The sequence below is a fragment of the Bos javanicus genome, chromosome 23, assembly GCF_032452875.1.
Source record: "Bos javanicus breed banteng chromosome 23, ARS-OSU_banteng_1.0, whole genome shotgun sequence".
NCBI lineage: Eukaryota > Metazoa > Chordata > Mammalia > Artiodactyla > Bovidae > Bos > Bos javanicus.
This window is the reverse complement of record NC_083890.1, coordinates 15854708-15879958: the sequence shown is the minus strand read 5'-3', so window position 1 is coordinate 15879958 and position 25251 is coordinate 15854708. Positions and strand designations below refer to the sequence as shown.

Below are 25251 nucleotides of genomic sequence, written 5' to 3'. Positions count from 1 at the left end.
GATGAAGGATGAGGAGTCCAGAACATCTGGAGGATGAGATGATGCTGCAAAGCCAGTGGTCCTGGCCCAAGTTAAGTACTCTGGGCCCAGCTGCTACTGGCCTCACTCATTCTATAACTTCTGCATGAAGTGGGAGAGCTGGGGAGTGGAAGTGGTTTGTGTGTGTGTGTGGGGGGTGAGTGAATAAAATCCAACCTACCTGTCACTTTGAGGGTATAACCGGATAGCTCAGTGGAGAGCCACAGGCAGATGTTGAGGACTTGCGGCGTGGTGACAGCCGGGGGTGGAAGAGCAGATGAGCCACGTTCTGTGTAAGCAAAGGGTGGTCTGGGATCACACCCAGCTGGGTGGGTCGGGGAGGGGAATAAGAGCCAGCTAAGAAAAGGGAGGCCAAGAGGGAGCACAGTCAGGAGACGGGGGCAATGTTCTGGAGCCAAAGGAACGACTCTGAAGAAAGGGGCAGTCAGCAGGCCACTCGTCAGAAGCGAGGCCGGGCTAGAGCTCGCTGAGGGCTGCATCCTTGAGGAGCATCTTTCTGCCACCTCTGGACCGGCTGGGGGAGCTGACGGTGCCAAGTCAGGTGCGGCCACTGTTGGAGAAGGGTTTGCTGCCTGTCCCACCAAAGCCTTCCCAGGCACGTGTCCTAACCCTCATTGTGTCAGAGACAGCCAGTTGTCTGCCAAATCCATTCTTTCCTTGCTGACAAGCCTCCCACATTTGTCCTAGACACAGAGCCCCATTTCCTCACTTGCTGTGCAACTTGGCAGGGCTTGGGAGGGGGGCAGCTTCTGGGCTCCGAGCTCCCTTCACACACATGCTTCCACCCCTCCCCTCCTCCCCACTGGAATGTGGACCCTGCAGAAGGGGTGGCAGCTGTCTTCCAGCGCACAGACGTGAGCGTCACCTGAGGTGATGGGGGAGCCATGAGACTGACGGCGACTTGATATCATCAGGCCAGCAAGCTGGCCTGGAACACCCACCCCGACTTTCACAGAAGGCATACAGTCTGTCTTAAGTGACTCTATTTGGGGGACTTTTTGTGAGAGCAGCCTAACTCAGGTTGGAACATACTGTTTAACCCAGCAGAAATACCACTTTGGGTCAGACCAAAAGTCGTTCCAGCCCATCTCTGCCAGGGGCCCCAAGGGGCAGTGATAGGGGGACACGCCTGTGGCGTGTCCCTTGACAAGACTCACACTCTCCACACACCAGGAATTATGTCTCCTTACAGATCTGTTACCGAGCCATTACTCAGGAACCACTCAAAATCCTTGATAAAAACTTTGGTAAACCTGACATCTACTCCGTCAAGGAAAGAATAACAGTGACTAGAAGCCTCACCAACACTCTCTGCAACTGATTTCATTTCCAGCTCCCAGGGACAGTGTGGGTGTGTGTGCGGGTGGACCCACGTGGCACACAGTAGTGGCAACGCCTTTGAGGAACAGAATCCTGTGGCCGTGAAGCAAGAGCATGAAAGGTTAACAAGCGTGGACTTGAACGGGATGTCTGCAGGCAGGACCCCAGCTCTGCTCCTTATCAGCCAGGCAGACTGAGGTATTTCGGAGCTCTGGGGCCTCCAGGGTCTCCACTCCAAGTGGGGACAGTAAGGACATCTACATTTGAGGTGATTGTGAGGATTAAATGAGTCCATATGTGGAAAACACAATAGTGACTGACCAGCATTAAGTTCTCTCTTAGTATTAGCTTGTATGTCATTTTTAAAGCAACAGAGAGGAAAACAGTTTGGCAAATGAGTAACATTGTCAGTTACAAACCACAGGTACAGATGTTCTCCTTAAATCTTCTTGATGAGGCATCATCATTATCCATTTTATGGAAACTGATTTGGACATTTAGGGAGTTGCCCTCCATCTCACAGCTGATTCCCAGGTGGCTCAGTGGGTAAAGAATCCGCCTGCATTGCAGGAGACCTGGGTTCAATCTCTGGGTAGGGAGGATCCTCCGGAGGAGGGCATGGCGATCTACTCCAGTATTCTTGCCTGGGAAATCCCATGGACAGAGGAGCCTGGTAGGCTACAAGTCTATAGGGTTGCAAACAGTTGGACATGACTGAAGCAACTGAGCACGTGTGCACACACACTTGGTAGGTTGTGGGAGAGCCATAAATACAAATAAATGTCACTGAGTCTTGTTTTACAGAACCACCACCATTAAGTTGAGCAACTTAAGATTCCAGAAAATCAAAGTTCAGGAAGGCTAGTTCCATTTAGGGTTGTCCCACCCACCCCCCAAACCAGGCCACTTTGTTATTAGTTTTCCACCTTATTTAACTGCCTCATGATCAGAAAAGAAGAAAAGGGCCTGCCCAGCACCCTCATCCCCAGGCCAGAGCTGGGAGGGACTGTCGTACACTTAGGATATATGAAAACCTCGGGCAACGTGTGGATCTTATTTTGGTCCTGACTCAAACCAGCCAACGATTAAAAAATAAAAACATCTTTGAGATAATAGGAAAAATTTGAGTATGAACTGGATATGGGAGGATGTTATAAAATCACTGTTCAGGGTACTTCCCTGGTGAAAGTCAAAGTGCTAGTTGCACAGTCGTGTCTGACCCTTTGCGATCCCATGGACTAGCCCGCCAGGCTCCTCTGTCCATGGGATTCTCCAGGCAAGAATACTGGAGTGGGCTGCCGTGCCCTCCTCCAGGGGATCTTCCTGACCAGGGTCTCCTGCGTTGCAAGCAGATTCTTTACCATCTGAGCCACCACTCCCATACAGAAACCTAATTTTTGACAAAGACACAAACATCATTCAGTGGAAGAAGGGTAACTTTTCCACAAAGGGTAACTGAATCAGTTGGACATCCTCAGGCAAAATAGTGAACTCAACCTAAACCCCAACTTCATAAAAAGTATATCAAAATAGATCAAAGCCTAATCATCAAAAAGTCTACAAACAATAAATGCTGGAGAGGGTGTGGGGGAAAGGGAACGTTCTTGCACTGTTGGTGGGAATGTAAATTGATACAGCCACTATGGAAGACGGTATGGAGATTCCTTAAAAAACAAGGAATAAAACCACCATATGACCCAGCAATCCCAATCCTAGGCATATACACTGAGGAAACCAAGATTGAAAAAGACACATGTATCCCATTGTTCATTGTAGCATTATGTACAATAGCTAGAATCTGGAAGCAACCTACATGTCCATGGACAGATGAATGGATAAAGAAGTTGCGGTACATATACACAATGGAATATTACTCAGCCACTAAGTAATACTGAGTAAATATTACTCAGCCACTGAGAAAAAGGAATGCATCTGAGTCAGTTTTGATGAGGCAGATGAATCTAGAACCTATTATACAGAGTGAAGTGAGTCAGAAAGACAAATATTGTATTCTAATGCATATATACAGAATCTAGAAAAACAGTACTGGAGAATTTCCAGGGCAACAATGGAGAAACAGACATGGAGACTAGACTTATGGACATGGGGAGGGGGAGGAGAGGGTGGGATGTATGGAAAGAGTAACATGGAAACCTACATTACCATATGTAAAATAGACAGCCAACGGGAATTTGCTGTATGGCTCAGGAAACTCAAACAGGGGCTCTGTATCAGCCTAGAGGGGTGGGAAGGGGTGAGGGATGCGAGGGAGGTTCAAAAGGGAGGGGATATATGTATATCTATGACTGCTTCTATAAAACAATTATCCTTCAATAAAAAATAAAAAAAAAATAGATCAAGGCCTAAAACATGTGTTTATTAAAATATTAGAAAAAATATAGAAAAAGATCTTCAGGACTTAGGGCTCAGTAAAGAGGTTTTAGGCCTGTCAACAGAAACAATCTATAAAATAAAAAATAAATTGGATTTCATGAAAATTAAAAACTTTTGCTCTCCAAAAGATCCCTGTGAAGCAAATGAAAAGACCAGCTACAGAGTGAAAAAGTATTTACAAACCACATGTCTGACAAAGTTCTTGTATCCAGAATATATAAAGAAATCTAAAAACAAAGAAGCAATCCAGTTAGAAAATGGACAAAAGATTTAAATGAGTAACTAACCAAAGAAGATACACAGACAGCAAAAAGCGCATGAAACCGTGTTCAACATCTAGCCATCAGGGACAGGCAAAGTAAGATCACAGTGAGTGTTATCACATGCCTATCAGAAGGGCTAAAACAACTGTTTAAATGGTAACATCAAATACTGGTGAGGCTGTGGAGAAACTGGCTTATTCATACATTGCCAGTAGGAAGGCAAAATGATACAGGCCCCTGTGGAAGTTAGTTGTTTTTTAAAATGATACAGTTACCATAGGACCCAGTGGTTGCATTACTGGGTGTTTGTAGAGAAATGAAAACCTATGTTTACATAAAAACCTATACACAGCTGTTCACAGCTGCTTTAGCCGTAAGAGCCCCAAACTGGAAACAGCTGAATGGTTAAACAAACACGGTACATCCACACCTGGAACACCACTCGGCAATAGCGGAGCTGCTGACACACACCCACCTGGACGGCTCTCACTCCTCATGCTGAGTGAAAAAGCCAATTTCAAAAGGTTACAAACCTCACAATTCCACTTATGTGATGTTTTAAACATAAAATTAAAGAAATGGAGAAAGGAGAGCAGTGGTTGCCGGAGGGTAGGGATGGGGAAGATGTGAGAGGTGGATATGGTTATAAGAAGACAACACGAAGGAACTTTATGGTTATGAGAATGCTCTGAATTTTTAAAAAAACTTTATTGGGGCAAGTTGATTTACAATGTCGTGTTAGTTTCTGCTATACAACAAAGTGAATCGGTTATACATATACATATCTCCACTTTTTTAGATTTTTTTCTCATATAGGTCACTGTATTGAGTAGAGTTCCCTGTGCTACAGAGTAGGTCCTTACTAGTTATCTATAACTTTGATGGTGATTTTTTTTTTTTTTTTTTTGGTTTCACTGGGTCTTCGTCGCTGCATGCAGGATTTCTCTAGTTACGGCGAGCGGGGGCTATCTTCGTTGCTGTGCACGAGCTTCTCACTGCGACGGCTTCTCGTCGCCGAGCACAGGCTCTGGGTGCTCAGGGTTCAGCAGCTGCAGCACGTGGGCTCAGCAGTTGGGGCTTGCACGCTCCAGAGCTCAGGCTACTCTTGTTCTGGCACATTTAGTTGCTCCTCCGCCTGTGGATACTTCCCAGACCAGGGACCAAACCCACGTCCTCTGCGTTGGGAGGTGGATTCTTATCCACTATACCACCAGGGAAGTCCTCTTTTTCATCTGTAGTAGTCCGTATGTCAACTCCAACCTCCCAGTTTATCCCTGCCTGCTCCCCAATGTTAGATATCTTGACTGTGAATTTACACAACATAATTATATAGAATTACACACACACACAAAGGTGAAATCTGGATAAGCTCTGTGGATTGTACCAACGTCATTTTCTTGGGTTTGATATTAGTTATTTGAGATGCTACCAGTAACCTCCCTGGTAAAACATTTTTTTTTGGAGGGGGGGGTAACATCCTCTCAATCTGTAATTACCTGAAAAAAAACTTAAAAAAAAGTCTATCAGAGATGCATAACAACATATTTACAGATTACATGATACAGCTCTTAGGTTTGTTTTAAAATATATTCTAGTAATTAAAAAAATAAAACAGTAGAAGACATAGATGAAACAGAATTGAAAAGATGTTGCTAAATGTTGAAGCTGGGTGAATAATACATAGGGAAAACACTAGTTTTGTGTTTGCAGACTTCCCAAATAAAAAACTTTAGACTATTTAGTTTAGGACTAAGCCTAACTTACACAGCCTTACTCAATGCTGTAACTTTTCCATACAAATTGAGTTCAATGCTTGTAATTGTTTCATTAACAAAGTTTATTATGACCTTTTATTGCTGCCAAGTCGCTTCAGTCGTGTCCGACTCTATGCGACCCCATAGACGGCAGTCCATCAGGCTCCCCCGTCCCTGGGATTCTCCAGGCAAGAACACTGGAGTGGGTTGCCATTTCCTTCTCCAATGCATGAAAGTGAAAAGTCAAAGTGAAGTCGCTCAGTCGTGTCCGGCTCTTGGCAACCCCATGGACTGCAGCCTACCAGGCTTCTCTGTCCATGGGATTTTCCAAGCAAGAATACTGGAGTGGGGTGCCATGACCTTTTATTAAGAGCTCATAAATCACATGCTTAATCTGATTTCATTGACTACTTTTTCCCTCCACGCATTCTCCCAAAGTTATAAAAAATAAACATTTATAAGTATACAGTGAGGATCATGCAGTTTTTACACAGTAAGAGTTGCGTCAAAGTTTCAGGTTGTCCAAGCATATCCCAGTGTCTCGTTCAGGACAGAATTAGAGCAGCATGGCCTCTGAAGTCTCAACAGCAGAAGGGCAATTCTTTTCCAAATTTCACCTCATCACTCAGCATTACAGCATCAACAGGGGCTTTTCTGGGAAGTATCAGGAGAAACTGCTGGAATGACCACTCCAAGAAGTGGAATTTTTCCCTGTACCTGCCATGGCTCGACCCTGGGACTGTATTTAAACTTAACAAAGAGCCAAATGACAAGCTTGGAAGGGGTCAGCACAGGTCTGATCTGACGACTATAACTGGAAGGGTTTCAGGTCACTACAGACGGGGGAAACTCTTATTTGGTCTAGAGCTGGGGAATCCGATTTTCTCATTCTGCTTCTCTTGTTCAGTTACTGATAGCAGCACTTTCCTTCCAGCCAGTGGGATGATGTGTTTAGAGAATAGTGAGGCCAGCACATGGAGCCTACTGCCTGCTGTCAGCAGGCTGCCAGGCTTTTTGAGTTTTCAAATTCAACCAAAAGGATGGAAGACTAAGAGATGACTGCGGAGGCTGAGTATCAGGAGAGCTCAGGATGGACCTAAGGACTTTACCCAGGGTCTCGTGTTTTCTGGGTATTAACTTCCAAGTTTCACTGGCATTTCTCTTCCTCAGACTTAAGTTTGAAAACCTTTTCCTTTGGAGACCAGCCAAAGGTATCAGCTTGCCCAGCATCTTCCTTTCTTGGTTTGTAGGCACATCAAGGATGAAGAGACAAAGAGCTTGGGCAGATTCAGACATGCGGGTTCTTCTTGGCCCACTTCTGCCGTAAGGTGGGCACATGGCCTTCTATCCATGCCAGCCTCCAGCAGACCTGCCAGGTTTCTCAGCCTTTGGACCATATGGCCAAGCCCGGCCTTCAAAATCTCATCCCTACCACCTCCCAGTCCCATCGATCCTTTTCCTATTGTATAAAATCAATGATTCTGCTATCAAATCATAGCATAGTACATCCACTGATGTAGGGTCTTGCCAAAGAAAAATCTCTTTTCCCAGGATGGTGCAGAACTTGGTCGTTCCCAGGCACATGTTCCATGATAGGACAGTAAATGATAAACCTCTCAGGAGAGGGCACTGCCCTGCCTCAGGGAGATTGCATCAGATGCTGATGAGAGTCAGTGCTGTCTTCCACTCTCCTCCCCATGAAGGCATCTGGTCACGCCTCCTGACTCCTGCTGGCCCTACAATGAGGCTGCAATGGGTGAGCCTCCTCTTTCCAACATGTTGAAAAAGGGCAAGTCACCTTCAACCAAATCAACAGGGCACTTGCAGCCCAGGCAAGCAGAGAAATAAGGAGTTTCTAGGATGATAAATTGGTGCCACAAACTGTTGGCCAAGGAAAGGGTCCAGATATCCTGAAACACAAACTAAGCACACCGTCTTTCTGGCAACGAGCACAGCAGGCAGAGAGCCCTTTCTCTCTGCTACCTTCTCTCGTCTCCCAGGTTTCAAAGAATCAAGTTCCATGATTATAAATGAATTCACCATTCCTGTACCCCATGGTATGGCCAGCTGATTAAAAGTCTCATCATTTCTTCATCAACCCAAAAATCCAGCGAGAATAGGTAATTGTAATAGAGTTGGCTATTAAAATCATGCCTGGTTCACACCCCACAGCCTCGGCTCAACCCAAGACGACCACCTTCCTCTTCCCTCGAGTGGCTTTAACTCGCCCAGGAGGGTGGCATCCACACCTTTGTACAAGGCAGGCTTCCTTCTCGGCTCAGGAGAGGGACCTAGAAAGAAGAGGAATCCTTGGAGCCCACCTGGCGGGGCCCCACCAGCTCTCCTTCTGGTGAGGGGAACAAAAACTGCTGGGCTGTGCGGGTTGGTCCCTGGGCTGCAGGATGCTCAACCTCCATGCAACAAGAAAGAGGTACGTGCAGGAAACAAGGATGGAGAGGAAGGGGGGGAACACTTCCTGTCACCCAAGTAGCTCTGCCCAAGGCTCAGACCCACCATGAGCCTCTCTTTTCTGCCCAGGAGCAGAGAAGACCACCTCGGTTGGACGGGGAGGCGTCTCTGCACCCCAGCCTCCAACTCACTTCTTCCTGCGGATCTTGGGTTTCTTCACGGGCCGCAGATAGGGGTTATCGATGATACTCTCCTCCCCATTTCGGCTCCCCGACAAGGAGGGGTTCTGCTGCAGAACAGAGGTGTTCTCCTTCTCGGCTCCAGAATCATCCTTTGAGCAAAAGCCGAAATAAAGCAAAACAACCAGCAGCATAAGGAAAGTGATCATGCCTGCGGCTAAGAACCACTACAAGTACCCTTCTCATTGAGAAATCAGAAGCTGGGCTAATGGGCTTCTCTCTGCCCCAGAGGAGGCCAGGCAGTGGCTGCGATCAGAGGAAGGCGGGAGTGCCAGGTGACACAGTGGAGCACAGAACACAAGATCCTGAGAAGGCAGGGACAGGAGTCGGAAGGGGACAGAGAGCTGGGGGGGCAGGGAGTCAGGGACCACAAGTCAGATGCTTCAGCCTGTGGGGACATAAAGAAAAAGAGAAGTGGGACTTCCTTGGTGGCCCAGTGGCTAAGACTTCTCGCTCCCAAGGCAGGGGGCTCAGGTTCAATCTCTGGTCAAGGAACTAGAATCCACATGCCACAACAAAGATCAGAGATCCGGAGTGCCACAAGGAAGCCCCAGTGCAATCAAATAAATACTTTTTAAAACTTAGAGAGAGAGAGAAGGGGCCCTCGGTCCCCTGCAGGACTGAGAGGTACCAGACGAGAACAGATCGTGTGCACGGAGCCCCTCCTGGAGCTAACTTCATGTAAATCATGATCTCCTTCCCCACAAATTCTCAAGCATCTGGTACTTGCAACGTGGTGCCAATGGTCATATCCCAGGGAAGGCCGGAAACTGCTGGAGCCCTGAGCTCCCACGAAGGCACCAACATGGGAATGTCATCCACCACCTCCACATGTGGCCTGTGGATCAGGCCTCTCACTGTTCATTTTTCAAGAAAAGTGATTTTTGGAGAAAAGTTTATACGTTTGAGTATATTCAATACGATCTTGAAGATTTTTTTTTTTAAAGCACAATGGGATGCAGACATAGAAAACAGCGATGATGCTGAAGTTTTACAAACTGCTTCTGGAAATACGGGTGGCTGATTTTCCCTTCCTTTTTTACACTCTCTATTTTCCAACTTCTTTAAAATGAGCAGAAGCTGCAGGAGAGGCGTTGGGGGGAATCACACGAAGGGCTCAGGCCCAAGTGGCAGTAAGTGACCAGAAGCTGCTGGCTGGGCTGCACCCCCTGGTGACAGGCCAAAGGCTCCGTCACTGAGGTTCCTGGTCTGCGTGTGTTAGTCATTCAGTCGTGTCCGACTCTTTGCAACCCTGTGGACTGTAGCCTACCAGGCTCCCCTGTCCATGGGATTCTCCAGCCAAGAATACTGGAGTGGGTTGCTTTTTCCTTCTCTAAGGGATCTTCCTGACCCAGGGATGAAACCGGGGTCTCCTGCATTAAAAACAGATTTTTTACCATTTGAGCCACCAGGTCAGCTGTTGTATAACTTGAGGCAAAAGAGGATCTGACCTCAAGCAGGAGATGGCGCTGTCAGAAGACAGCAGGGCAGAGGACGCTGTCATCAGGGATAGGAGAAGTAGATGAAAGAAATAAATTAACTAAACTGAGATTTGTAAAGAAAAGGTGGGAGTAAAAAGGACTGTCAGGAGTGACTTGGGCTCAGAAAGGCCAGACTCAGGCAATGTGTATGCTCTGTGTGAACCCCAGGGACCCAAGGGTGCTGCCTCCAGCCTCGGGTTCCAACACCATTTCCACGGCAACACCTCCCACTTGAACCTACCCAGCTGTCACCTCTCCCGTGACCTCCAGGCCTGCACGGCCACTGTCACTCTACCACCTGCCATCTCCAGGCATCTCAAATTCAATGTGCCTGAAACAACCCCGAGCACAAACAGCTCCTCCCACTGCCATAGGTGATGGCAACTCCATTCTCCCCTTGGCCCAAGCCCCAAAATCCGGTCATGCCTGCTTTTCTTCTTTCTCTGATATATCCCCCAGCCAATCTGTTAGGAAAATTTCTCGGCCTTACATTCAGAATATAGGCAGAATCTACTTCTATTATTTCTAGTGGAACCCCCTGGTAGGACCCCCTGCTGTGTCCCACCTGGATGGACAGCCGCCTCCTAACAGCCATCCCGTCACAGTCCATCCTCTGCCTGCCCGTGGTCACCAGCACGGCCAATGCTCCCTGGAGCAACTCAGACCTGCCCCTCCTCCGCCCCACATCCTCTCATGACTCCCACTTCACCCAATGGGAAGACAGCTCCTCACACTGCTCACAAGGCCCTTCCTGACCTGACCTCTCCCTCTTCCTCCCCCCCACGCCCATCCCACCGGCCTCAGTCACAGCCCCTCTCGCCTTCCTACTGTTCCCTTTCCAGGACACTGCCCCAGAGAGCCCAAGGCTCAATCCTTCACCTCCTTCAAGACGGCTCGGATGTCACCTTCCCTATGATGTGTACCCTGAGCACCCTACGTAAAACGGAAACCTCCAGCTTTACCCTGGATCTTTCCCTACTCAGTGCCCCCGCCTGCACCCAGAGCACTTTTCATCTTTAACATACGATACAGTGACGGATTTACGTGTTACGCTTCATGGTCAAGCCCCCACTGCCAACACACGGGCTGCCAAGAGGCAGCGGTCGTCTTTGTGCTGGTCACTGATGTGTCCCAAGCACCCAGAACAATGTCTGGCACCTACCAGGTATTAAGTAAATACTTGTTGAATTAGTGAATGGTATATTGTTCAGAAAAGAGTAAAGGGTGAGGCACTGGGATTGCCTGCAGACGGCAGCTGGTTCGAATGTACGAGAAAATAATCATCTGATACACCAATTTAAAATGAAGAGCCCCTTCATGTTCCTAGATAGAGAAACTAGAACCAAGCTCAACAAAGTAACTACCTAGCAACAGTCCGTGAGAGCTTTATCCTCCACAGATAAAAGAACACGTTAAAACACCAGTTAGTGAACTCCTTGTTAACAATGTCTGTATAAAGACAGGAAATAACCTAACGTCCACAGGGGACTGGCTTGTAAAGTCCACACAAGAGGGTGGAACTATAGGGAGGGGCGAAACAGCTCCGCATACAAGGATGTGGAATGACCGCCAAGTAGCTCCACAAGGGAAGCAAGCAAGGGGTAAAAACTGCAATTTGCTGCGTATGTTCAAAACAACAATTAAAAAGCATCTCTAAGGCCTTCCCCGGCGGCCCAGGGGTTAAGACTCCACGCTTCCAATGCAGGGAGTATAGGTTTGCTCCCTGGTCGGAGAACTGTTAAGATCCCACGTGCTGCACAGCATGGCCAAAAAAATAAATTCAAACAAAGTCTTTAGAAGGATTCACAAGAGAGTGGTGATGCTGGCTGCTCTGTAGGAGGGAAAGGGAGAGTGAAAGAGGGTCACCACACATCTTTTTGTACATTCCGGATTTTAAATGTTTGATTGTTGCCAGTCCAACAAAATAACAAGCCCAATTGATCGTCCAAAAATTGTTGCTGGAATCCTTCTCTTGAAGATTTTTATTTCTCTGTTCTGTACAGAAGAGCACATGGCCATACAACAGGGGTGGGGAGGGGGTGGGCAGGGGTGCCTTGGGCTGCCGTATGCCAAGCACCCAACACAGATGAGCTGATTTTATCTCAGGCTCCTCACTTCCCCTTGAAGTAGGCATTCTCATTTGTAAGGAAACAGACTCAGATGCTGGGTCAGGCAACCAACATCACGTAGTGGAAAGCAGCCCGGTCTGGATTTGCAGCCAGGCCAGTCTGACTCCCAAGGCTCAGGTCTTTTTACTCTTTGCTGTCTGGCTTGGCCTCCAGGGATCCTTAAGTCCTCAGGCAGCTCCTGGCATCCAGTCCGCCTCGCTGCACTCACCGCCATGACCTCACCTAAGTCACTCCCCAGGGTGTTAAGTAACTCAACTGCAAGCTCTTGAGCTTACTTACAAAGGGATTGTGATGCTTGTTTAGAAGATTCCTCCTTCTCATAAGGTGAACCTCATCTTAGTCCATGACCCAATCACCATATCTTAGACCGACTTAACAGAGTCCAAACCAGAAGCGTAGGATAACAAGCTCCTCTGCTTTACGTAAAGCCACGGGCCGCCAGCCCTAATTCTGAAAGGAATAATTCAATATTAAAGAGATATGTGATCAGGCAAGGGAGACTGTCAATAAACTAGAGTCAGAACTGGCACTCTCCACCTGCATCCCAGGGCTGCGGGCTACCACCTGGGGCCTCACAGCTCAGAGAAGCCTAAATCCGGTTACGACCACTGAGCCATCTCTTGCTTAAAAGCCAGGGCCAGCCTTAAAGGACAGATGAATATGGCAACCTCACTCTTAGGGTCCAATAAGCCTTAAAGGCATTAGAGCTTCTGGCAGGTCTGTGCCTCTACTTGGAACTTTCTCTCCTGATGCATAAATAAGAGTGGCTCTTACCCTCTTACTTGCGGAGGACAATACATCATAACCAGAAAGGAACACCCCCAAGTTTCCACGCACACACTCCCCTCCTCAACCTTTGTCTCTGTCCACACTCTTTGTCTCCTATCCTGGCTGGGAAAAGTCCACAATCAGGTTAACCCCTCCTTTGGGGTACTGGATTCCTGCCCTACCAAAGATCATCATTCCAAAATGTTTTCCTCTCCTGAATCACTTTACCAGATCACTCCCATCAGCACAGGCATCTTGTCACACCTCTCTGACCTTAATTCTTTCCCTTTAGTTACCACTCCATTTCTCTCCTTCCCACCACAGCAAAATTCCTTGAAATCACGGTCTACATTTAATGGAACTTTCTGTGATGATTTAACTGTTCGTATCTGCACTGCCCAGCAGGGTAGCAGGAGTCACAGGTGGCTACAGAAATGTAGCTGGTGTGACTAAGGAACTGAATTTTTTGTTATATTTAATTTACATCAATTTAGACTTAGTTGCCTGTGGACTACTTGCCACTGTGAAGAACAACACAAGTCTGTACTCACTAACTCCAGTTTCTCTCCTCCCATTCTCTTTGAATTCACTTGCTCTCATTCTTCCTGAAATGGCATTGCCAAATCTAAGGGACAAAGTTTCGGTCCTCACATGGCTGGAACCAGCCACAGGTGCAGACAAAGCAGATCAAGCGGATCACTCTCCTCCTCCTGAAGCTTTCTTCCCTTGGCGTCCAGGATGCGCCACCTTCCCTGCTGTGCCTTCTCCACATCCTTGGCTGGTTCCTTGTCTCCTCACCTGCTGAACAGTGCAGAGCCCCAGGGCTCAGTCCTGGTACTTCTCTTTTTTATCCTCATTGCTCCCTAGGCACTCATCTGGTCTCTCGTGGTTTTCGACACTATCTACATGCTGAGGACTCCCAGACTTGCACTTTGAGCCCAAACACCTTCCTACCTGACATCACCATGACTTTTTGTGACTCCACAGACTGCAGCCCATCAGGCTCCTCCGGGTTTATCCGGGCAGGATTATCCGGGCAAGAATACTGGAGTAGGTTGCCATTTCCTTCTCCAGGGCATCTTCCCCACCCAGGGATCAAACCTGCATCTCCTGCAGCTCCTACATTGGCAGGAGGATTCTTTAGCACTGAGCCACTAGGGAGGCCCCTACCTGATCTCACCACCCGGATATAATAAGCATCTCAAACTTACCTCATGTACACCTCAACTCCTGGTTCCCCCGCTACCCTTGTTCCACCGCAAAACCTCCCCTTTCTTGGCTGAAGGCAAGTCCTTCTTTCCTACTGTTCAGGCAAAAAACCTTGCATTTGTCTTTGACTCTCTTTCTCTCACATTCACTCTATCAGTCGGTTCTTTTCTGAAAATTATCTAGAATTTGGCTAAATAATCTACCTGATCATGTCTCTCCCTCTGCCACCATCTCTCAGCTTCCTGCTCCAGCCTCCCGAGCAGGCTCTGCTCCGCCCTCACCCTGAGTAGTCCACCTCGACCGCACAACCTCACCCATCCCGAGACCCACCTCTGCTTAGCAGGTCCCGCGGCTCCCATCTCACTGACAAAAAGCCCAAGTGCTGGTGTACCGTGAAGACCTGAGCCCCGGGAGCTCCCTGACCCCGTCTCCTGCTGCTCCCCTCTTACTCGCATCCCCCTGGTCACCCCCACGGCCTCTGCTCTTCTTCAACACAGCAGTTCCCACCTCGGGGCCTTTGCATCTGCCATTTCCTCTGCGGGGAAGGCTCCCCTCCCAGAAAAGTGCAGGCCTTGTTCCCTCAGGCCTTTGCTTACCTATCCACCTCTCACTCACCCTGTCTAATACCACACCCCCAGGCCCATACCTACTCCTGTCCCCTAAGGTCTCATTTTTCCTTAGTTCCGTGAGGGCAGGATGTTTTGCCTATTTTGCCTTCTGCTAATTTCGCAGCACCTGACACATGCCTGACTCTGGCAGGGGCTCATTCAGTATCTGCTGGATGACTGAACGAATCCCCAGGGAGCAAGAGATCACATCACCACAGACCCATCATGCAAGTCCCTCACAAGAGGCCAGAGACTGAGGGGGTCCTGTCCAACCCCTGGGGAGACAGGCAGTGAGCAGCACTGCGGGGGTGGGGGTGGAGGGGTGCGCTGAAGCAGACGGAAGGCTGGACCCACCGGGCTGATGTGAAGAGGGAGGTTCTCTGTGTCCGTCTGCTCGTCCTGCTCCGAGGAATCCGTCTCCTCCATCTGCTGCATCTCCAGCTCGGACGGAAGAAGAGCCGTCAGGTAGGGGATGGTGAAAGGCCTGGCAGCGATCACTGGGGGATTGGAAGAGAGGCCAGGAGCTCACATCAGTGAGCAGCACCCAGCGGCAGGGATGGCTCACACGCTGGGGCACTCACCATGGGCCAGGTAACACTTACACGTTACCTTTAATCCTCATCTCCACCTTACTAAACAAGTACAATTACCAGCCTCATCTTACAGATGGGGAACTTGAAGAATGGAGAGGTTATGAGACCCCCTCAAACACACAGGAAGTGGCAGAGTGGGATATGAACCCAGGCAATACGACTTCAGAGCTTCTTTTACCAAGCACCAGAGAGGACTGGGGCTGAATCCTAGCGAAGCATCAGCTTAGTGATCTTATACCCGAGGCCAGTTAGCCCCTCAGCTTCATTACTAGAGCAAAGATATGGATCCCTTCAGCCTGAAGGACCAAGTCCTGACAGTGGACCTGAGAACTCTTGGCCTGGAGTATATCCATGGAGCTGGAGGGCACTCCAGGTAAAGGAGCAATCCAATTCCTCCAAAAAGCAATGAGGCTGAGGAGAAATTACTGTTTAAAAAAAAATTGAAAGAAAGTCTCTGTGTATACTTCTATGGTAGAATTAACAGGAGACACTCAAAGATTATTTTCAACATGGCTCAGGTATGGGTCCTGCACACAGAAAGAACTAGGTCTGAATACCATCTGCTCACCATGTGACCTTCGGCAAATTACTCCATTGCTTTTCTCTAGAAGCCTTGGCTTCTTGGAAGGGCAGTGGAAATAGTTCCTGACTCAGAGGTTCACTCAAGGAGCTCACGAGGTAACAGAAGGGAAGTGATCAGCATAGTTTCTGGACTTAGTAACCTAGCTGCTGTAGATCCATGGCCAGGAACACAGCGAGGATCCACGAGGAGCCTGCTGACCCATCCAAGCCCATCGCCCTCGCTCCCCTAGGGAAACCCTGAGGCTGATGGAGGAAGGAACTTGGTCACAGAGCGAAATGGTAGTGCTGAGATGAGAACTTCAGTGGTGGGCCCTGTGAGAGGATACCACGAAGGTGAAGCCTGGCTCTGTAACTGCCTGGACCCTGACGCCAGGTCCTTCTACCACCAGGGCTGCCTTCTCACTGGATGAGCCTCCCCAACGCCCAGGGCTCAGTCACCCTTGAGGTGACCTCAATTCAACGAACCTCAAGCACCCACTTCCAACACAGGTCATGACTATTTTGGAGTGATCGTTAGGGACAGGCCCTGAAGATCTGGAAAAAAGAGCCAGAAATCTGAAGAACAAGTTCCACCCAAGATAAGGACAAAGCTTACTTGTTTCTTCCAACCACAATGAGGGAGGGAAGAGAGGATGATGCCTCAAGGAGAAGGCAGGGTCCACAGAGGGGAAAGACTCACGTGGAAACGTGCTGACATCATCTTTGAAAAGACTCTGGGTCTCGCCTGTCTTGGCCATGAAACGGGTGAGTGCCCGCTCCACGTCACGTCTCTGGGACGCGGCCTTCTCTCGCAGGACCTGGTAGTCTGACACGGGCTCGCGGTACGTCTAAAGGGAGAGCAGCAAAGACGCTAGAGAAAATACCCGTGATCGCACTGCTCTTGAGTCCCTGCCTTGCTGTTGCTCTGTCCTCCCACCCTTTAAATGACCCTCTACTGTCACCCAGAGCAGAGATCTCCAAGGGCGGTGGAAGGGCACAAAGAAAGCAATAAGACTATCATTAACATTTACTTTGAATCTTAAAAATTAAGAAATGTACAAATATTTATATAGTGATTGATCCTAGGCCTTTATTTAGCTCCCATGACAGCTGGACTCAGGCATAAGAAATGTATCCTCAAGGGAGAATGGGGAATTGTCCACCTCTAACTCCCTCCAAGCCCTGATGGGACCACCCAGGACCCTTGGTGTAATGTGATAACAAGATTTTCTGACATGTTTGAAATCTTCCCCAAATGAAGAATTTGATGAGATCCTGAACACTCTGGTTAAAAAACATTAAAAAGCAAGATCTTACGATTATTTTTAAGACAACTGCTTGACATTTATTATAAAAGTTAGAAATTTAATTAACAAAATTCTTCAAATAATTGGTAGGTGAGAATGAAAAAAAATTACTCTTATGGTTTATTAAGGACAGCCTAAGATGCCACCTATCTTTGTAATGTATCTTTTTCAACTATGAGAGCTGTTAAAGTTTCAAAATAAACTGAACCTAGAATCAGATCTGTGACTTCGTATTCCACCAAGATTTAAACCAAGATTTCAAAAAATCCAAGAGCATAGGCTATCATGTAGTTGCCACTAAAAAGGAGCCAACAGGTTTCCCGAACCTTGAAAAAGGGTCAGATAATCTTCCAACGTACGTTGTTTTCATATGGAATTACATTACAACATGCACGTAAAAGAGCAAACAAATCCCTGGGATTCTCCAGGCAAGAACACCGCAGTGGGCTGCCATTGCCTTCTCCAATGCGTGAAAGTGAAAAGTGAAAGTGAAGTCGCTCAGTCGTGTCTGACTTTTAGCAACCCTATGGACTGCAGCCTACCAGGCTCCTCCGTCCATGGGATTTTCCAGGCAAGAGTACTGGAGTGGGGTGCCACTGCTTTCTCCTATGATAAGTTACATTTCATATTACCAAGCTTTTTTTTTTTTTTTGGCTGTGCCACATGGGATGCAGGATCTTAGTTCCCCGACCTGGGATCAAATTCATGCCCCTGCAGTGGAACAGTGGTCTTAACCACTGGACCACCAAAGAAGTCCCACCAAGTATGTTTTAAGTAACTTTTACCCTGATTTCAAAAATAACTCTTACCTATTATGGAAAATTTGGAAAACCCAGAAAAGCATACACAAAACAACACTTGGCTACACTCTAACCAAGAATTACTATCAATGTTTTGTGGAATAGGTCTTTTCTTTATGTGGCTAGGTACTTTTGTATCTAGAGGATATTAACAAGTGATGGCAAGAATACACAGAAGAACCAGAACCATCTTCATGACCCAGATAACCACAATAGTATGATCCCCCACCTAGAGCCAGACATCCTGGAATGGGAAGTCAAGTGGACCTTAGCAAGCATTGCTATGAACAAAGCTGGTGGAGATGATGGAATTCCAGTTGAGCTATTTCAAATCCTAAAAGACGATGCTGTGAAAGTGCTGCACTCAATATGCCAGCAAATCTGGAAAACTTGGCAGTGGACACAGGCCTGGAAAAGGTCAGTTTTCATTCCAATCCCAAAGAAAGGCAATGCCAAAGAATGTTCAAACTATTGCACAATTGCACTCATCTCATATGCTAGCAAAGTAATGCTCAAAATTCTCCAAGCCAGGCTTCAACAGTATGTGAATTGTGAAATTCCAGATATTCAAGCCGGATTTAGAAAAGGCAGAAGAATCAGAGATCAAATTGTCAACATCTGTTGGGTCATTGAAAAAGTAAGAGTTCTAGAAAAACATCTACTTCTGCTTTATTGACTATGCCAAAGCCTTTGACTGTGTGGATCACAATAAACTGTGGAAAATGCTTTAAGAGACGGGAATAGCAGACCACCTGACCTGCCTCCTGAGAAATCTGTATGCAGGTCAAGAAGCAATAGTTAGAACCAGACATGGAACAAAAAACTGGTTCCAAATTGGGAAAGGAGCACGTCAAGGCTGTATATTATCACCTTGTTTCTTTAACTTATATGAAGAGTACATCATGTGAAATGCCGGGCTGGAAGAAGCACAAGCTGGAATCAAGATTGCTGGAAGAAATATCAATAACCTCATATATGCAGATGACACCACTCTTATGGCAGAAAGTGAACAAGAACTAAAGAGCCTCTTGATGAAAGTGTAAGAGGGGAGTGAAAAAGTTGGCTCAGAACTCAAGATTCAGAAAACTAAGATCGTGGCATCCAGTCCATCACTTCATGGCAAATAGATGCAGAAACAATGAAAACAGTGAAAGACTTTATTTCCTTGGGCTCCAAAATCACTGCAGATGGTGACTGCAGCCATGAGATTAAAAGACAGTTGCTCCTTGGAAGAAGCACTATGACCACCATAGACAGCATATTAAAAAGCAGAGACATTACTTTGCTGACAAAAGTCCATCTAGTCAAAGCTATGGTTTTTCCAGTAGTCATGTATGGATGTGAGAGTTGGACTATAAAGAAAGCTGAGTGCCAAAGAATTGATGCTTTTGAACTATGGTGTTGGAGAAGACTCTTGAGAGAGTCCCTTGGCCTGCAAGGAGATCCAACCAGTCCGTTGTAAAGGAAATCAGTCCTGAATATTCATTGGAAAGAATGATGCTGAAACTCCAGTACTTTGGCCACCTGATGCGAAGAACTGACTCAGTGGAAAAGACCCTGATGCTGGGAAAGATTGAAGCCGGGGGGGAGAAAGGGATGACAGAGGTTGAGATGGTTGGCATCACCAACTTGATGGACCTGAGTTTGAGCAAGCTCCGGGAATTGGCGATGGACAGGAAAGCCTGGCATGCTGCAGTCCATGAGGTTACAAAGAATCAGACACAACTGAGCAACCGAACTGACTTTTGTGTCTGGATGGGAGAGGCAAAATTGTGCCAGCTTCAATTTCTTCGTTAACTCTATTTTTGCCAGCAAAGTGCAGAAGATAGCCAAATTGGAGACATTTTGGAGGAGAGACATTCTGAGTCCTGAACTACCCTGTTACCGATAAACTTATGGACTCCAGTCTGACAGCCAGGTAGAATTGAGTCTGCTTTTGCATCAGTCACAGCCTCTAGCATGGCCTTGTCACTCACCGGAGTTTTGATGTAGGTGTGGGGGTCGGGAAACTCAGGGAAATGGCTGGGGATGTGTGGCGGGTGGGGTCGGTTCTGTCCTGCAGTGAGGGCCTTGGGGGTCACCGGCTGATTGGTCACCGGAGCTGCAACAGAGTCACGACTGGTTACTCTTCCACCAGAGGTCTTGCGTCTTTAACCCAACCCTCCTTTTCTCAAAATAAACGCTGGACCTCAGTGTTCTATGCAACAGGCACTTTGTACTTCTACCAATAAAAGGCGTTCAATGGCTTGAGGACCTGAAAGGGTACCCCTGCCCCCAACCTCTGCTTAACCTGGAATGACATTCCCATGTACAATAATCTGCCCGCGTGCCTCTCAGGTAGGTGAGTTGGTGGCTGTGACAAGTTAACTAGGTAAACGAGAGGCCTGAGGAACTAAGCAAGTTAGGTGGGCTGCTCGCTCTTTTCAAGAACCCAAGTGACAAAGACAAACACTGAGCCAGGGAAAGTTAAGTGAGGAGGGGATTAAAACGGCACCTTCCACTGCTGCCGTGAGAGATTCCTAAAAAGATGCCAGCCTGAAAAGAGTGATGAAACAAAAACAAACTAGTGAATTCTTGCCAGGTTCCATAAACCCAAACTAGTTACTCCAACTCAGTTTATGGTGCTCAGTGTATCGAAGGCAGAGATCATCAAACTTTTTCTATAAAGGGACAAAAAGTAAATATTTTAGGTTTCGCAAGTCATGCAGTCTGTCACAACTACTGAACCCTGCCATTACAGCAAGAAAGCAACCATAGGTAATAAGTAAATGTGGCTGTGTACCAACAAAGGTTTATTTAAAAAAATAGGTGGTGGGCCACAGTACCCATAGTTTACTGACTCTTGATCTAAGCAGGAACAAGAACTCTCATATTTCTCAAGTAGCATCGAGATGAATTTCACAACCTAATTCCATCGGCCCAAATCAAGATTACACTGTAGGTAGCCCCAAATAATGGAAAGGAGCCTGCAGTGAGGCAGTAGCTATAACCAGTCCCTGCCCTATTCAATTACTTCACTCTACCAGCATTAATTGAGCACTATCGGATATCTTGGTTCACAGTCACTTACGGGCGGTGATGACCATCCTCTGAGACCGTTTTGCATACGCAGGGAGAGTGTCCACATTGAAACCTAAGAGACAGGAAAACAAAAATCACTGCCTAGGCCACTAAACATGGAAGGGGAAGTAATGCTGCGGTGAAATAGTTTAAACTCCCGACTTTGCTGCCACTCAAAGGAAGCTCCAACAGAGTCCCCCAGAGGAGTTAAGAGGTCTCTTACAGGGGTTCAGAGGAACCCTCTTGTGATAACTGTCAAGCTGAAAGCAAACCAGAGACTCACGAGGAGATTCAAGGACATTCAGCAGACCAGCCTGCCTCCTGGGGACTCCTCTCTCTCTCTCATGTTCCCAACTCAGCTGCACCGAAGAAATGGAAACTGGAGATGTACTCACCCATCTCGACAAGGGTGACCACAATATCTGACAGTGTGGGCTGGGTCCTGGCTGTGTGCTCACAGTAAGACTTGGCACTCCTTCCAATTTCTGAAATGTCTAAGGAAGGATCAAAAGCAGAAAGTCTTGTTCTCAGTTCCCAAATGGTTAAACACAGAACGATCATATGAGCCAGCAACTCCACTCTTAGGTATACACCCGAGTGAAAGGAAAACAGGGACTCAAACAGACACTTGCGTCTGCATGTTTACAGCAGCACTGTTCACAGCAGCCAAAAGGGAGAGACAGCCCAACGTCCATCCACAGAGGAACACATCCAGAAAATGTAGTCTATACCTTTAACGGACTATTACTCAGCCTTCAAAAGGAATGGCATTCTGATACAAGATACATGAATGAACTTTTTGGTTTTTTTCTTAACTTTGTATTTTATATTGGAGTATAGCCAATGCAATTAACAATACTGTGACAGTTTCAGGTAGACAGCAAAGGGACTCAGTCATAATATACATGTATCTATTCTCCTCTAAACTCCCTCCCATCTAGGTTTCCTGTGTTTTTATAAAATATTTATTTACTTATTAATTTTTAAGTTGTTGGCTGTGCTGGGTCTTTGTCGCTGCCCAGAGGCTTTCTCTAGTTGCAGAGAGTGAGGGCTGCTCCTCCCTGTGGAGCGCGGGCTTCTCACTGTGGCGGCCTGTCTTATTGTGGAGCACGTGCTCTAGAGCTCACAGCCTTAGCTGCCCCATGGTATGTGGAATCTTCTTGAACCAGGGATTGAACCCGTGTCCCCTGCATTGCAAGGCAGATTCTTAACCACTGGACCACCAGAGAAGCCCATGAATGAACTTCGAAAACATCCTGCTAAGTGAAATAAGCCAACCAGTCAAACATTTTAAGATTCCACTTACATGAGGTATATAGAAAAAAAGAAAATCCATAGGGACAAAAATTAGATTAGAGGTTACCAGGAGCTGGGAAGAAGGAGGGATAGGGGGCTGTTGTTCATGGCTACAGAGTTACTGTTCAGAACCATGAAAAAGTAAAGTTCTGAAAATGGACAGTGCTGATGGCTGACACCACTGTGACTATATTTAACACTACTGAATGCTTAAAAGTAATTAAAATGGTAATTTTATGGTATGTATATTGTGCCATCAAAAAAATAAATAAATAAAGGTCTTATTATTTGGGTGTCAGTTTTTTTTTCTTTTACCTGAAGCTGAAACCTCTTTTTCAGTCACTCAGAAGTCCCTCAGGGGAAAGGGGAAACAGGAGGCTAGGCTCCATGAATGGGCTTCAGAGGTGGATGAGCAGTTTCAGGAAAATTCTGAAATTGTGCTCCATTTTACACAAACACACAAAGCCTGTGGACTTAAGTATTTTCATAATAAAATGAGACATTCTTTGACTTTTTCCACTCTCACTCTCTGTCATGTTTTCCAGAGGCTATGTCACCTGTGATGACATCATGGCTCTGCTGGCTAATGGAATGTGTCCATGTGCATACTTGTTTTAGGATGTTCTCAATTTCATTTTCTAATGTGGCAAAATCTCTCTATATAAAGCCCATGTTGATATTTCCCTCGTGGTCCAGTGGTTAAGAATCCACCTGCCAATGCAGGGGATACAAGTTCAATCCCTGGTCTAGGAAAATTCCACATGCCGCAGGGCAAGTCAGTCCATGTACCACAGCTACCGAGTCCACACTATGCAACGACTAAAGCCCATGCACCCTGGGGCCTGTGATCTGCAACAAGAGAAGCCACTGCAATGAGAAGCCTGTGCACGGCAACTAGAGTAGCCCCTGCTCGCTGCATCTGCAGGAAGCCTGCACGCAGCAACAAAGACCTAGAGCAGCCCCTGTCTCCAAAAGAGCTTAATTTAAAAAAAAAAGATAGAGAATATTATATAAAAAAAAGCCCATGTATACAAAATTCCTTAGGACCCTCAATATTTAAGAATCTAAAGGAGTTTGAGATAGCTGCTTTAGGAAAACATTTGGTATTTTGAAGTCCCAAACATCAGCTGCAGAGTCATCTCACCCCAGATCACACCCTTCCTGGAGCAGCCCACATCCATGACTGATCAAGACTACAAAGGCAGGGCTTTGGGGGCCTACTGTCAGAAACTCTGATGGGCAATAATCCCTCCAGGGTTCCCTGCTGAGCTGGCCAATTCTTTGTTTGAACTTTTCCCTCTCTACCTAAACCTTTCTCTCACTTCCATTCACAGGGCTGATTCCTCCCAAAACACCTTAATGCCCCATCCCTCATCTCATCCTTCCCTTCCCTACCCAAGGCCCAAAGAGGGAAATACATTGATTATGCACAACCCTGTGTGAGACCATTCCAGGCTCCTAAATCTTAAGATACTTTCTTTTAAAACCAGTGGTGGGTTTTTTTTTTTTTCCATTTTCTAAAACTTATCCTCCCTCACTCTTTGTATCACATAATATAGCATTTGATTATATAATGTGTGGCATCTATTTCATGGGACTTAATCCTGACTCTCCAATAAAAGTGCAAATTCTTTGAGCATAGAGAACAAACAGTAATAATAACACCACCTACAAGTCATTGAGGGCTTACATTTTCAGCTTTGACTGTTTTACATATATATCTCACTTATACTCAAAAGTCCAAAATGTGCAAATTATTACCCCTTTTCACAAATAAGGAAATTGAGGTTCAGGAAGTTTAGTGGTTGACCCAAGCTATTAAGTGGCAGAGTGAGAACTTACACCCAGGTCTATCTTATTCTAAAGCCCTTTAGTCGCTTAACAGTGTCCTTCCTTTTCTTAAACCTTTTCAACACTATCATGATGCAGGACACAGAACAGATGTTTGACTGGAAGAAGGCCTACTGTTTCCTATCGCTTCCTGGTACTTACAGCTCTGCAGCATCTCTGTCAATGTTTCCACAGATGCTTTCTCAGCACTCTCAAACCCTGCCTCTGTCAGCAGGGAGCTCACAACCACTTGCAGGGTTCGCCTCCGGGCCAGATGGTAGTTATCAGCAGGGTTAGTGGACTGTTTACTTCCTGATCTCTGTGAATCAGCAGCCCAGAAACAGAGAACATTTTTATTCACTGGACAATGATGCAATTAGAGCTCACATATTGTCACTGGCAAGCAAAGGTTCTTTTGCTAAATACTTACAGGTACTTTGGATTTATAGCTCTTGGCCAAATGAACAGTAACTGAGCATCCTAGGGGCTCTAAATTCGGAGACAAACTTCCTGCCTACCTAACACTTAACAATTCCATAACACAAATCGGCTGTTTTTTCTATTTTAGCAGATTTTCAGAATATATAGCTGAAAAAACATGCATGATGGGATTGGAACTCGTGCCCATCTCCCAGAAAAAAAGTGATCTCTGTTTCTCGTTCTTCCCATCTCCACACCATTTCACTAACGAGGAGAGTCAAAGCAACAAACAACACATGATGCTGAGAAGACGACAGAAAAAGTAGGAAACCTAAATTATTTTGAAATGGGAATCCCTCCCAACTTTAGCGGGCCAATAAGAAGGCGAAAACGGCCTCACTGGACCAATCAGGAGCTGTTCCGGGTTCCCAACCCCTCCCCCTCCAACAAAGAATGGGCCAATCAGTACACAGGTCCACCGACTCCGGAGGCCGCTGCCAAGTCTCGAGAATGGCGGGGGGGGGGGAGATGGAGAGTCACGTACGGCCTGAAAGACCCTCCTCCACGTAGGGTTCAGGGTGGGGCTGGGTTTCTGGGTATGGGTTCGTAGCCCGGGTAAGGGGAAAGTTGCCGAATGCTCCGACTCTCTCGGCTCCGGCCCCACGACTGCCTCCCGCCCTTACCGTTCCGGAGCCCGCAGCCCCGGCAGTGGCCGCCGCGTCGGCCATCTTGCCCTGGCGTAATGTGCGCGAGTGCGGGGCACGACGGGAC

The 25251-nt window shown here is 46.9% G+C and overlaps 1 protein-coding gene across 3 annotated transcripts; it reads right to left on the bottom strand.

The window, feature by feature from the left end:
• Positions 1-187: 187 nt before the first annotated feature.
• Positions 188-25251, bottom strand: TAF8 (TATA-box binding protein associated factor 8). 3 transcript variants are annotated; one of them, XM_061398171.1, is made up of 9 exons: positions 25164-25251; positions 24223-24379; positions 21330-21428; positions 20945-21007; positions 19851-19975; positions 16468-16615; positions 14968-15110; positions 8371-8510; positions 5430-8061 (listed from the first exon to the last, which is right to left on the bottom strand). In XM_061398171.1, the coding sequence occupies exons 1-9, from the start codon at positions 25206-25208 to the stop codon at positions 8049-8051; spliced, it is 933 nt and encodes a 310-aa protein (XP_061254155.1). In that variant the 5' UTR covers positions 25209-25251; the 3' UTR covers positions 5430-8048. The 3 variants fall into 3 exon arrangements, with proteins under 3 accessions (XP_061254156.1, XP_061254155.1, XP_061254158.1); XM_061398172.1 differs by lacking the exons at positions 5430-8061; positions 8371-8510 and adding an exon at positions 188-307; XM_061398174.1 differs by lacking the exons at positions 5430-8061; positions 8371-8510 and adding an exon at positions 8517-12478.

Coding starts and splice junctions, on each gene's coding strand:
- TAF8 (XM_061398171.1), bottom strand. CDS start 25,208: ATGGCCGACGCGGCGGCCACTGCCGGGGCTGCGGGCTCCGGAACG. Junction 16,616..19,850: donor ACACCTACATCAAAACTCCG/GTGAGTGACAAG, acceptor CTCTCCCTTTAG/ACGTACCGCGAGCCCGTGTC. Junction 15,111..16,467: donor TGATGTCAGCACGTTTCCAC/GTGAGTCTTTCC, acceptor CCAATCCCCCAG/TGATCGCTGCCAGGCCTTTC.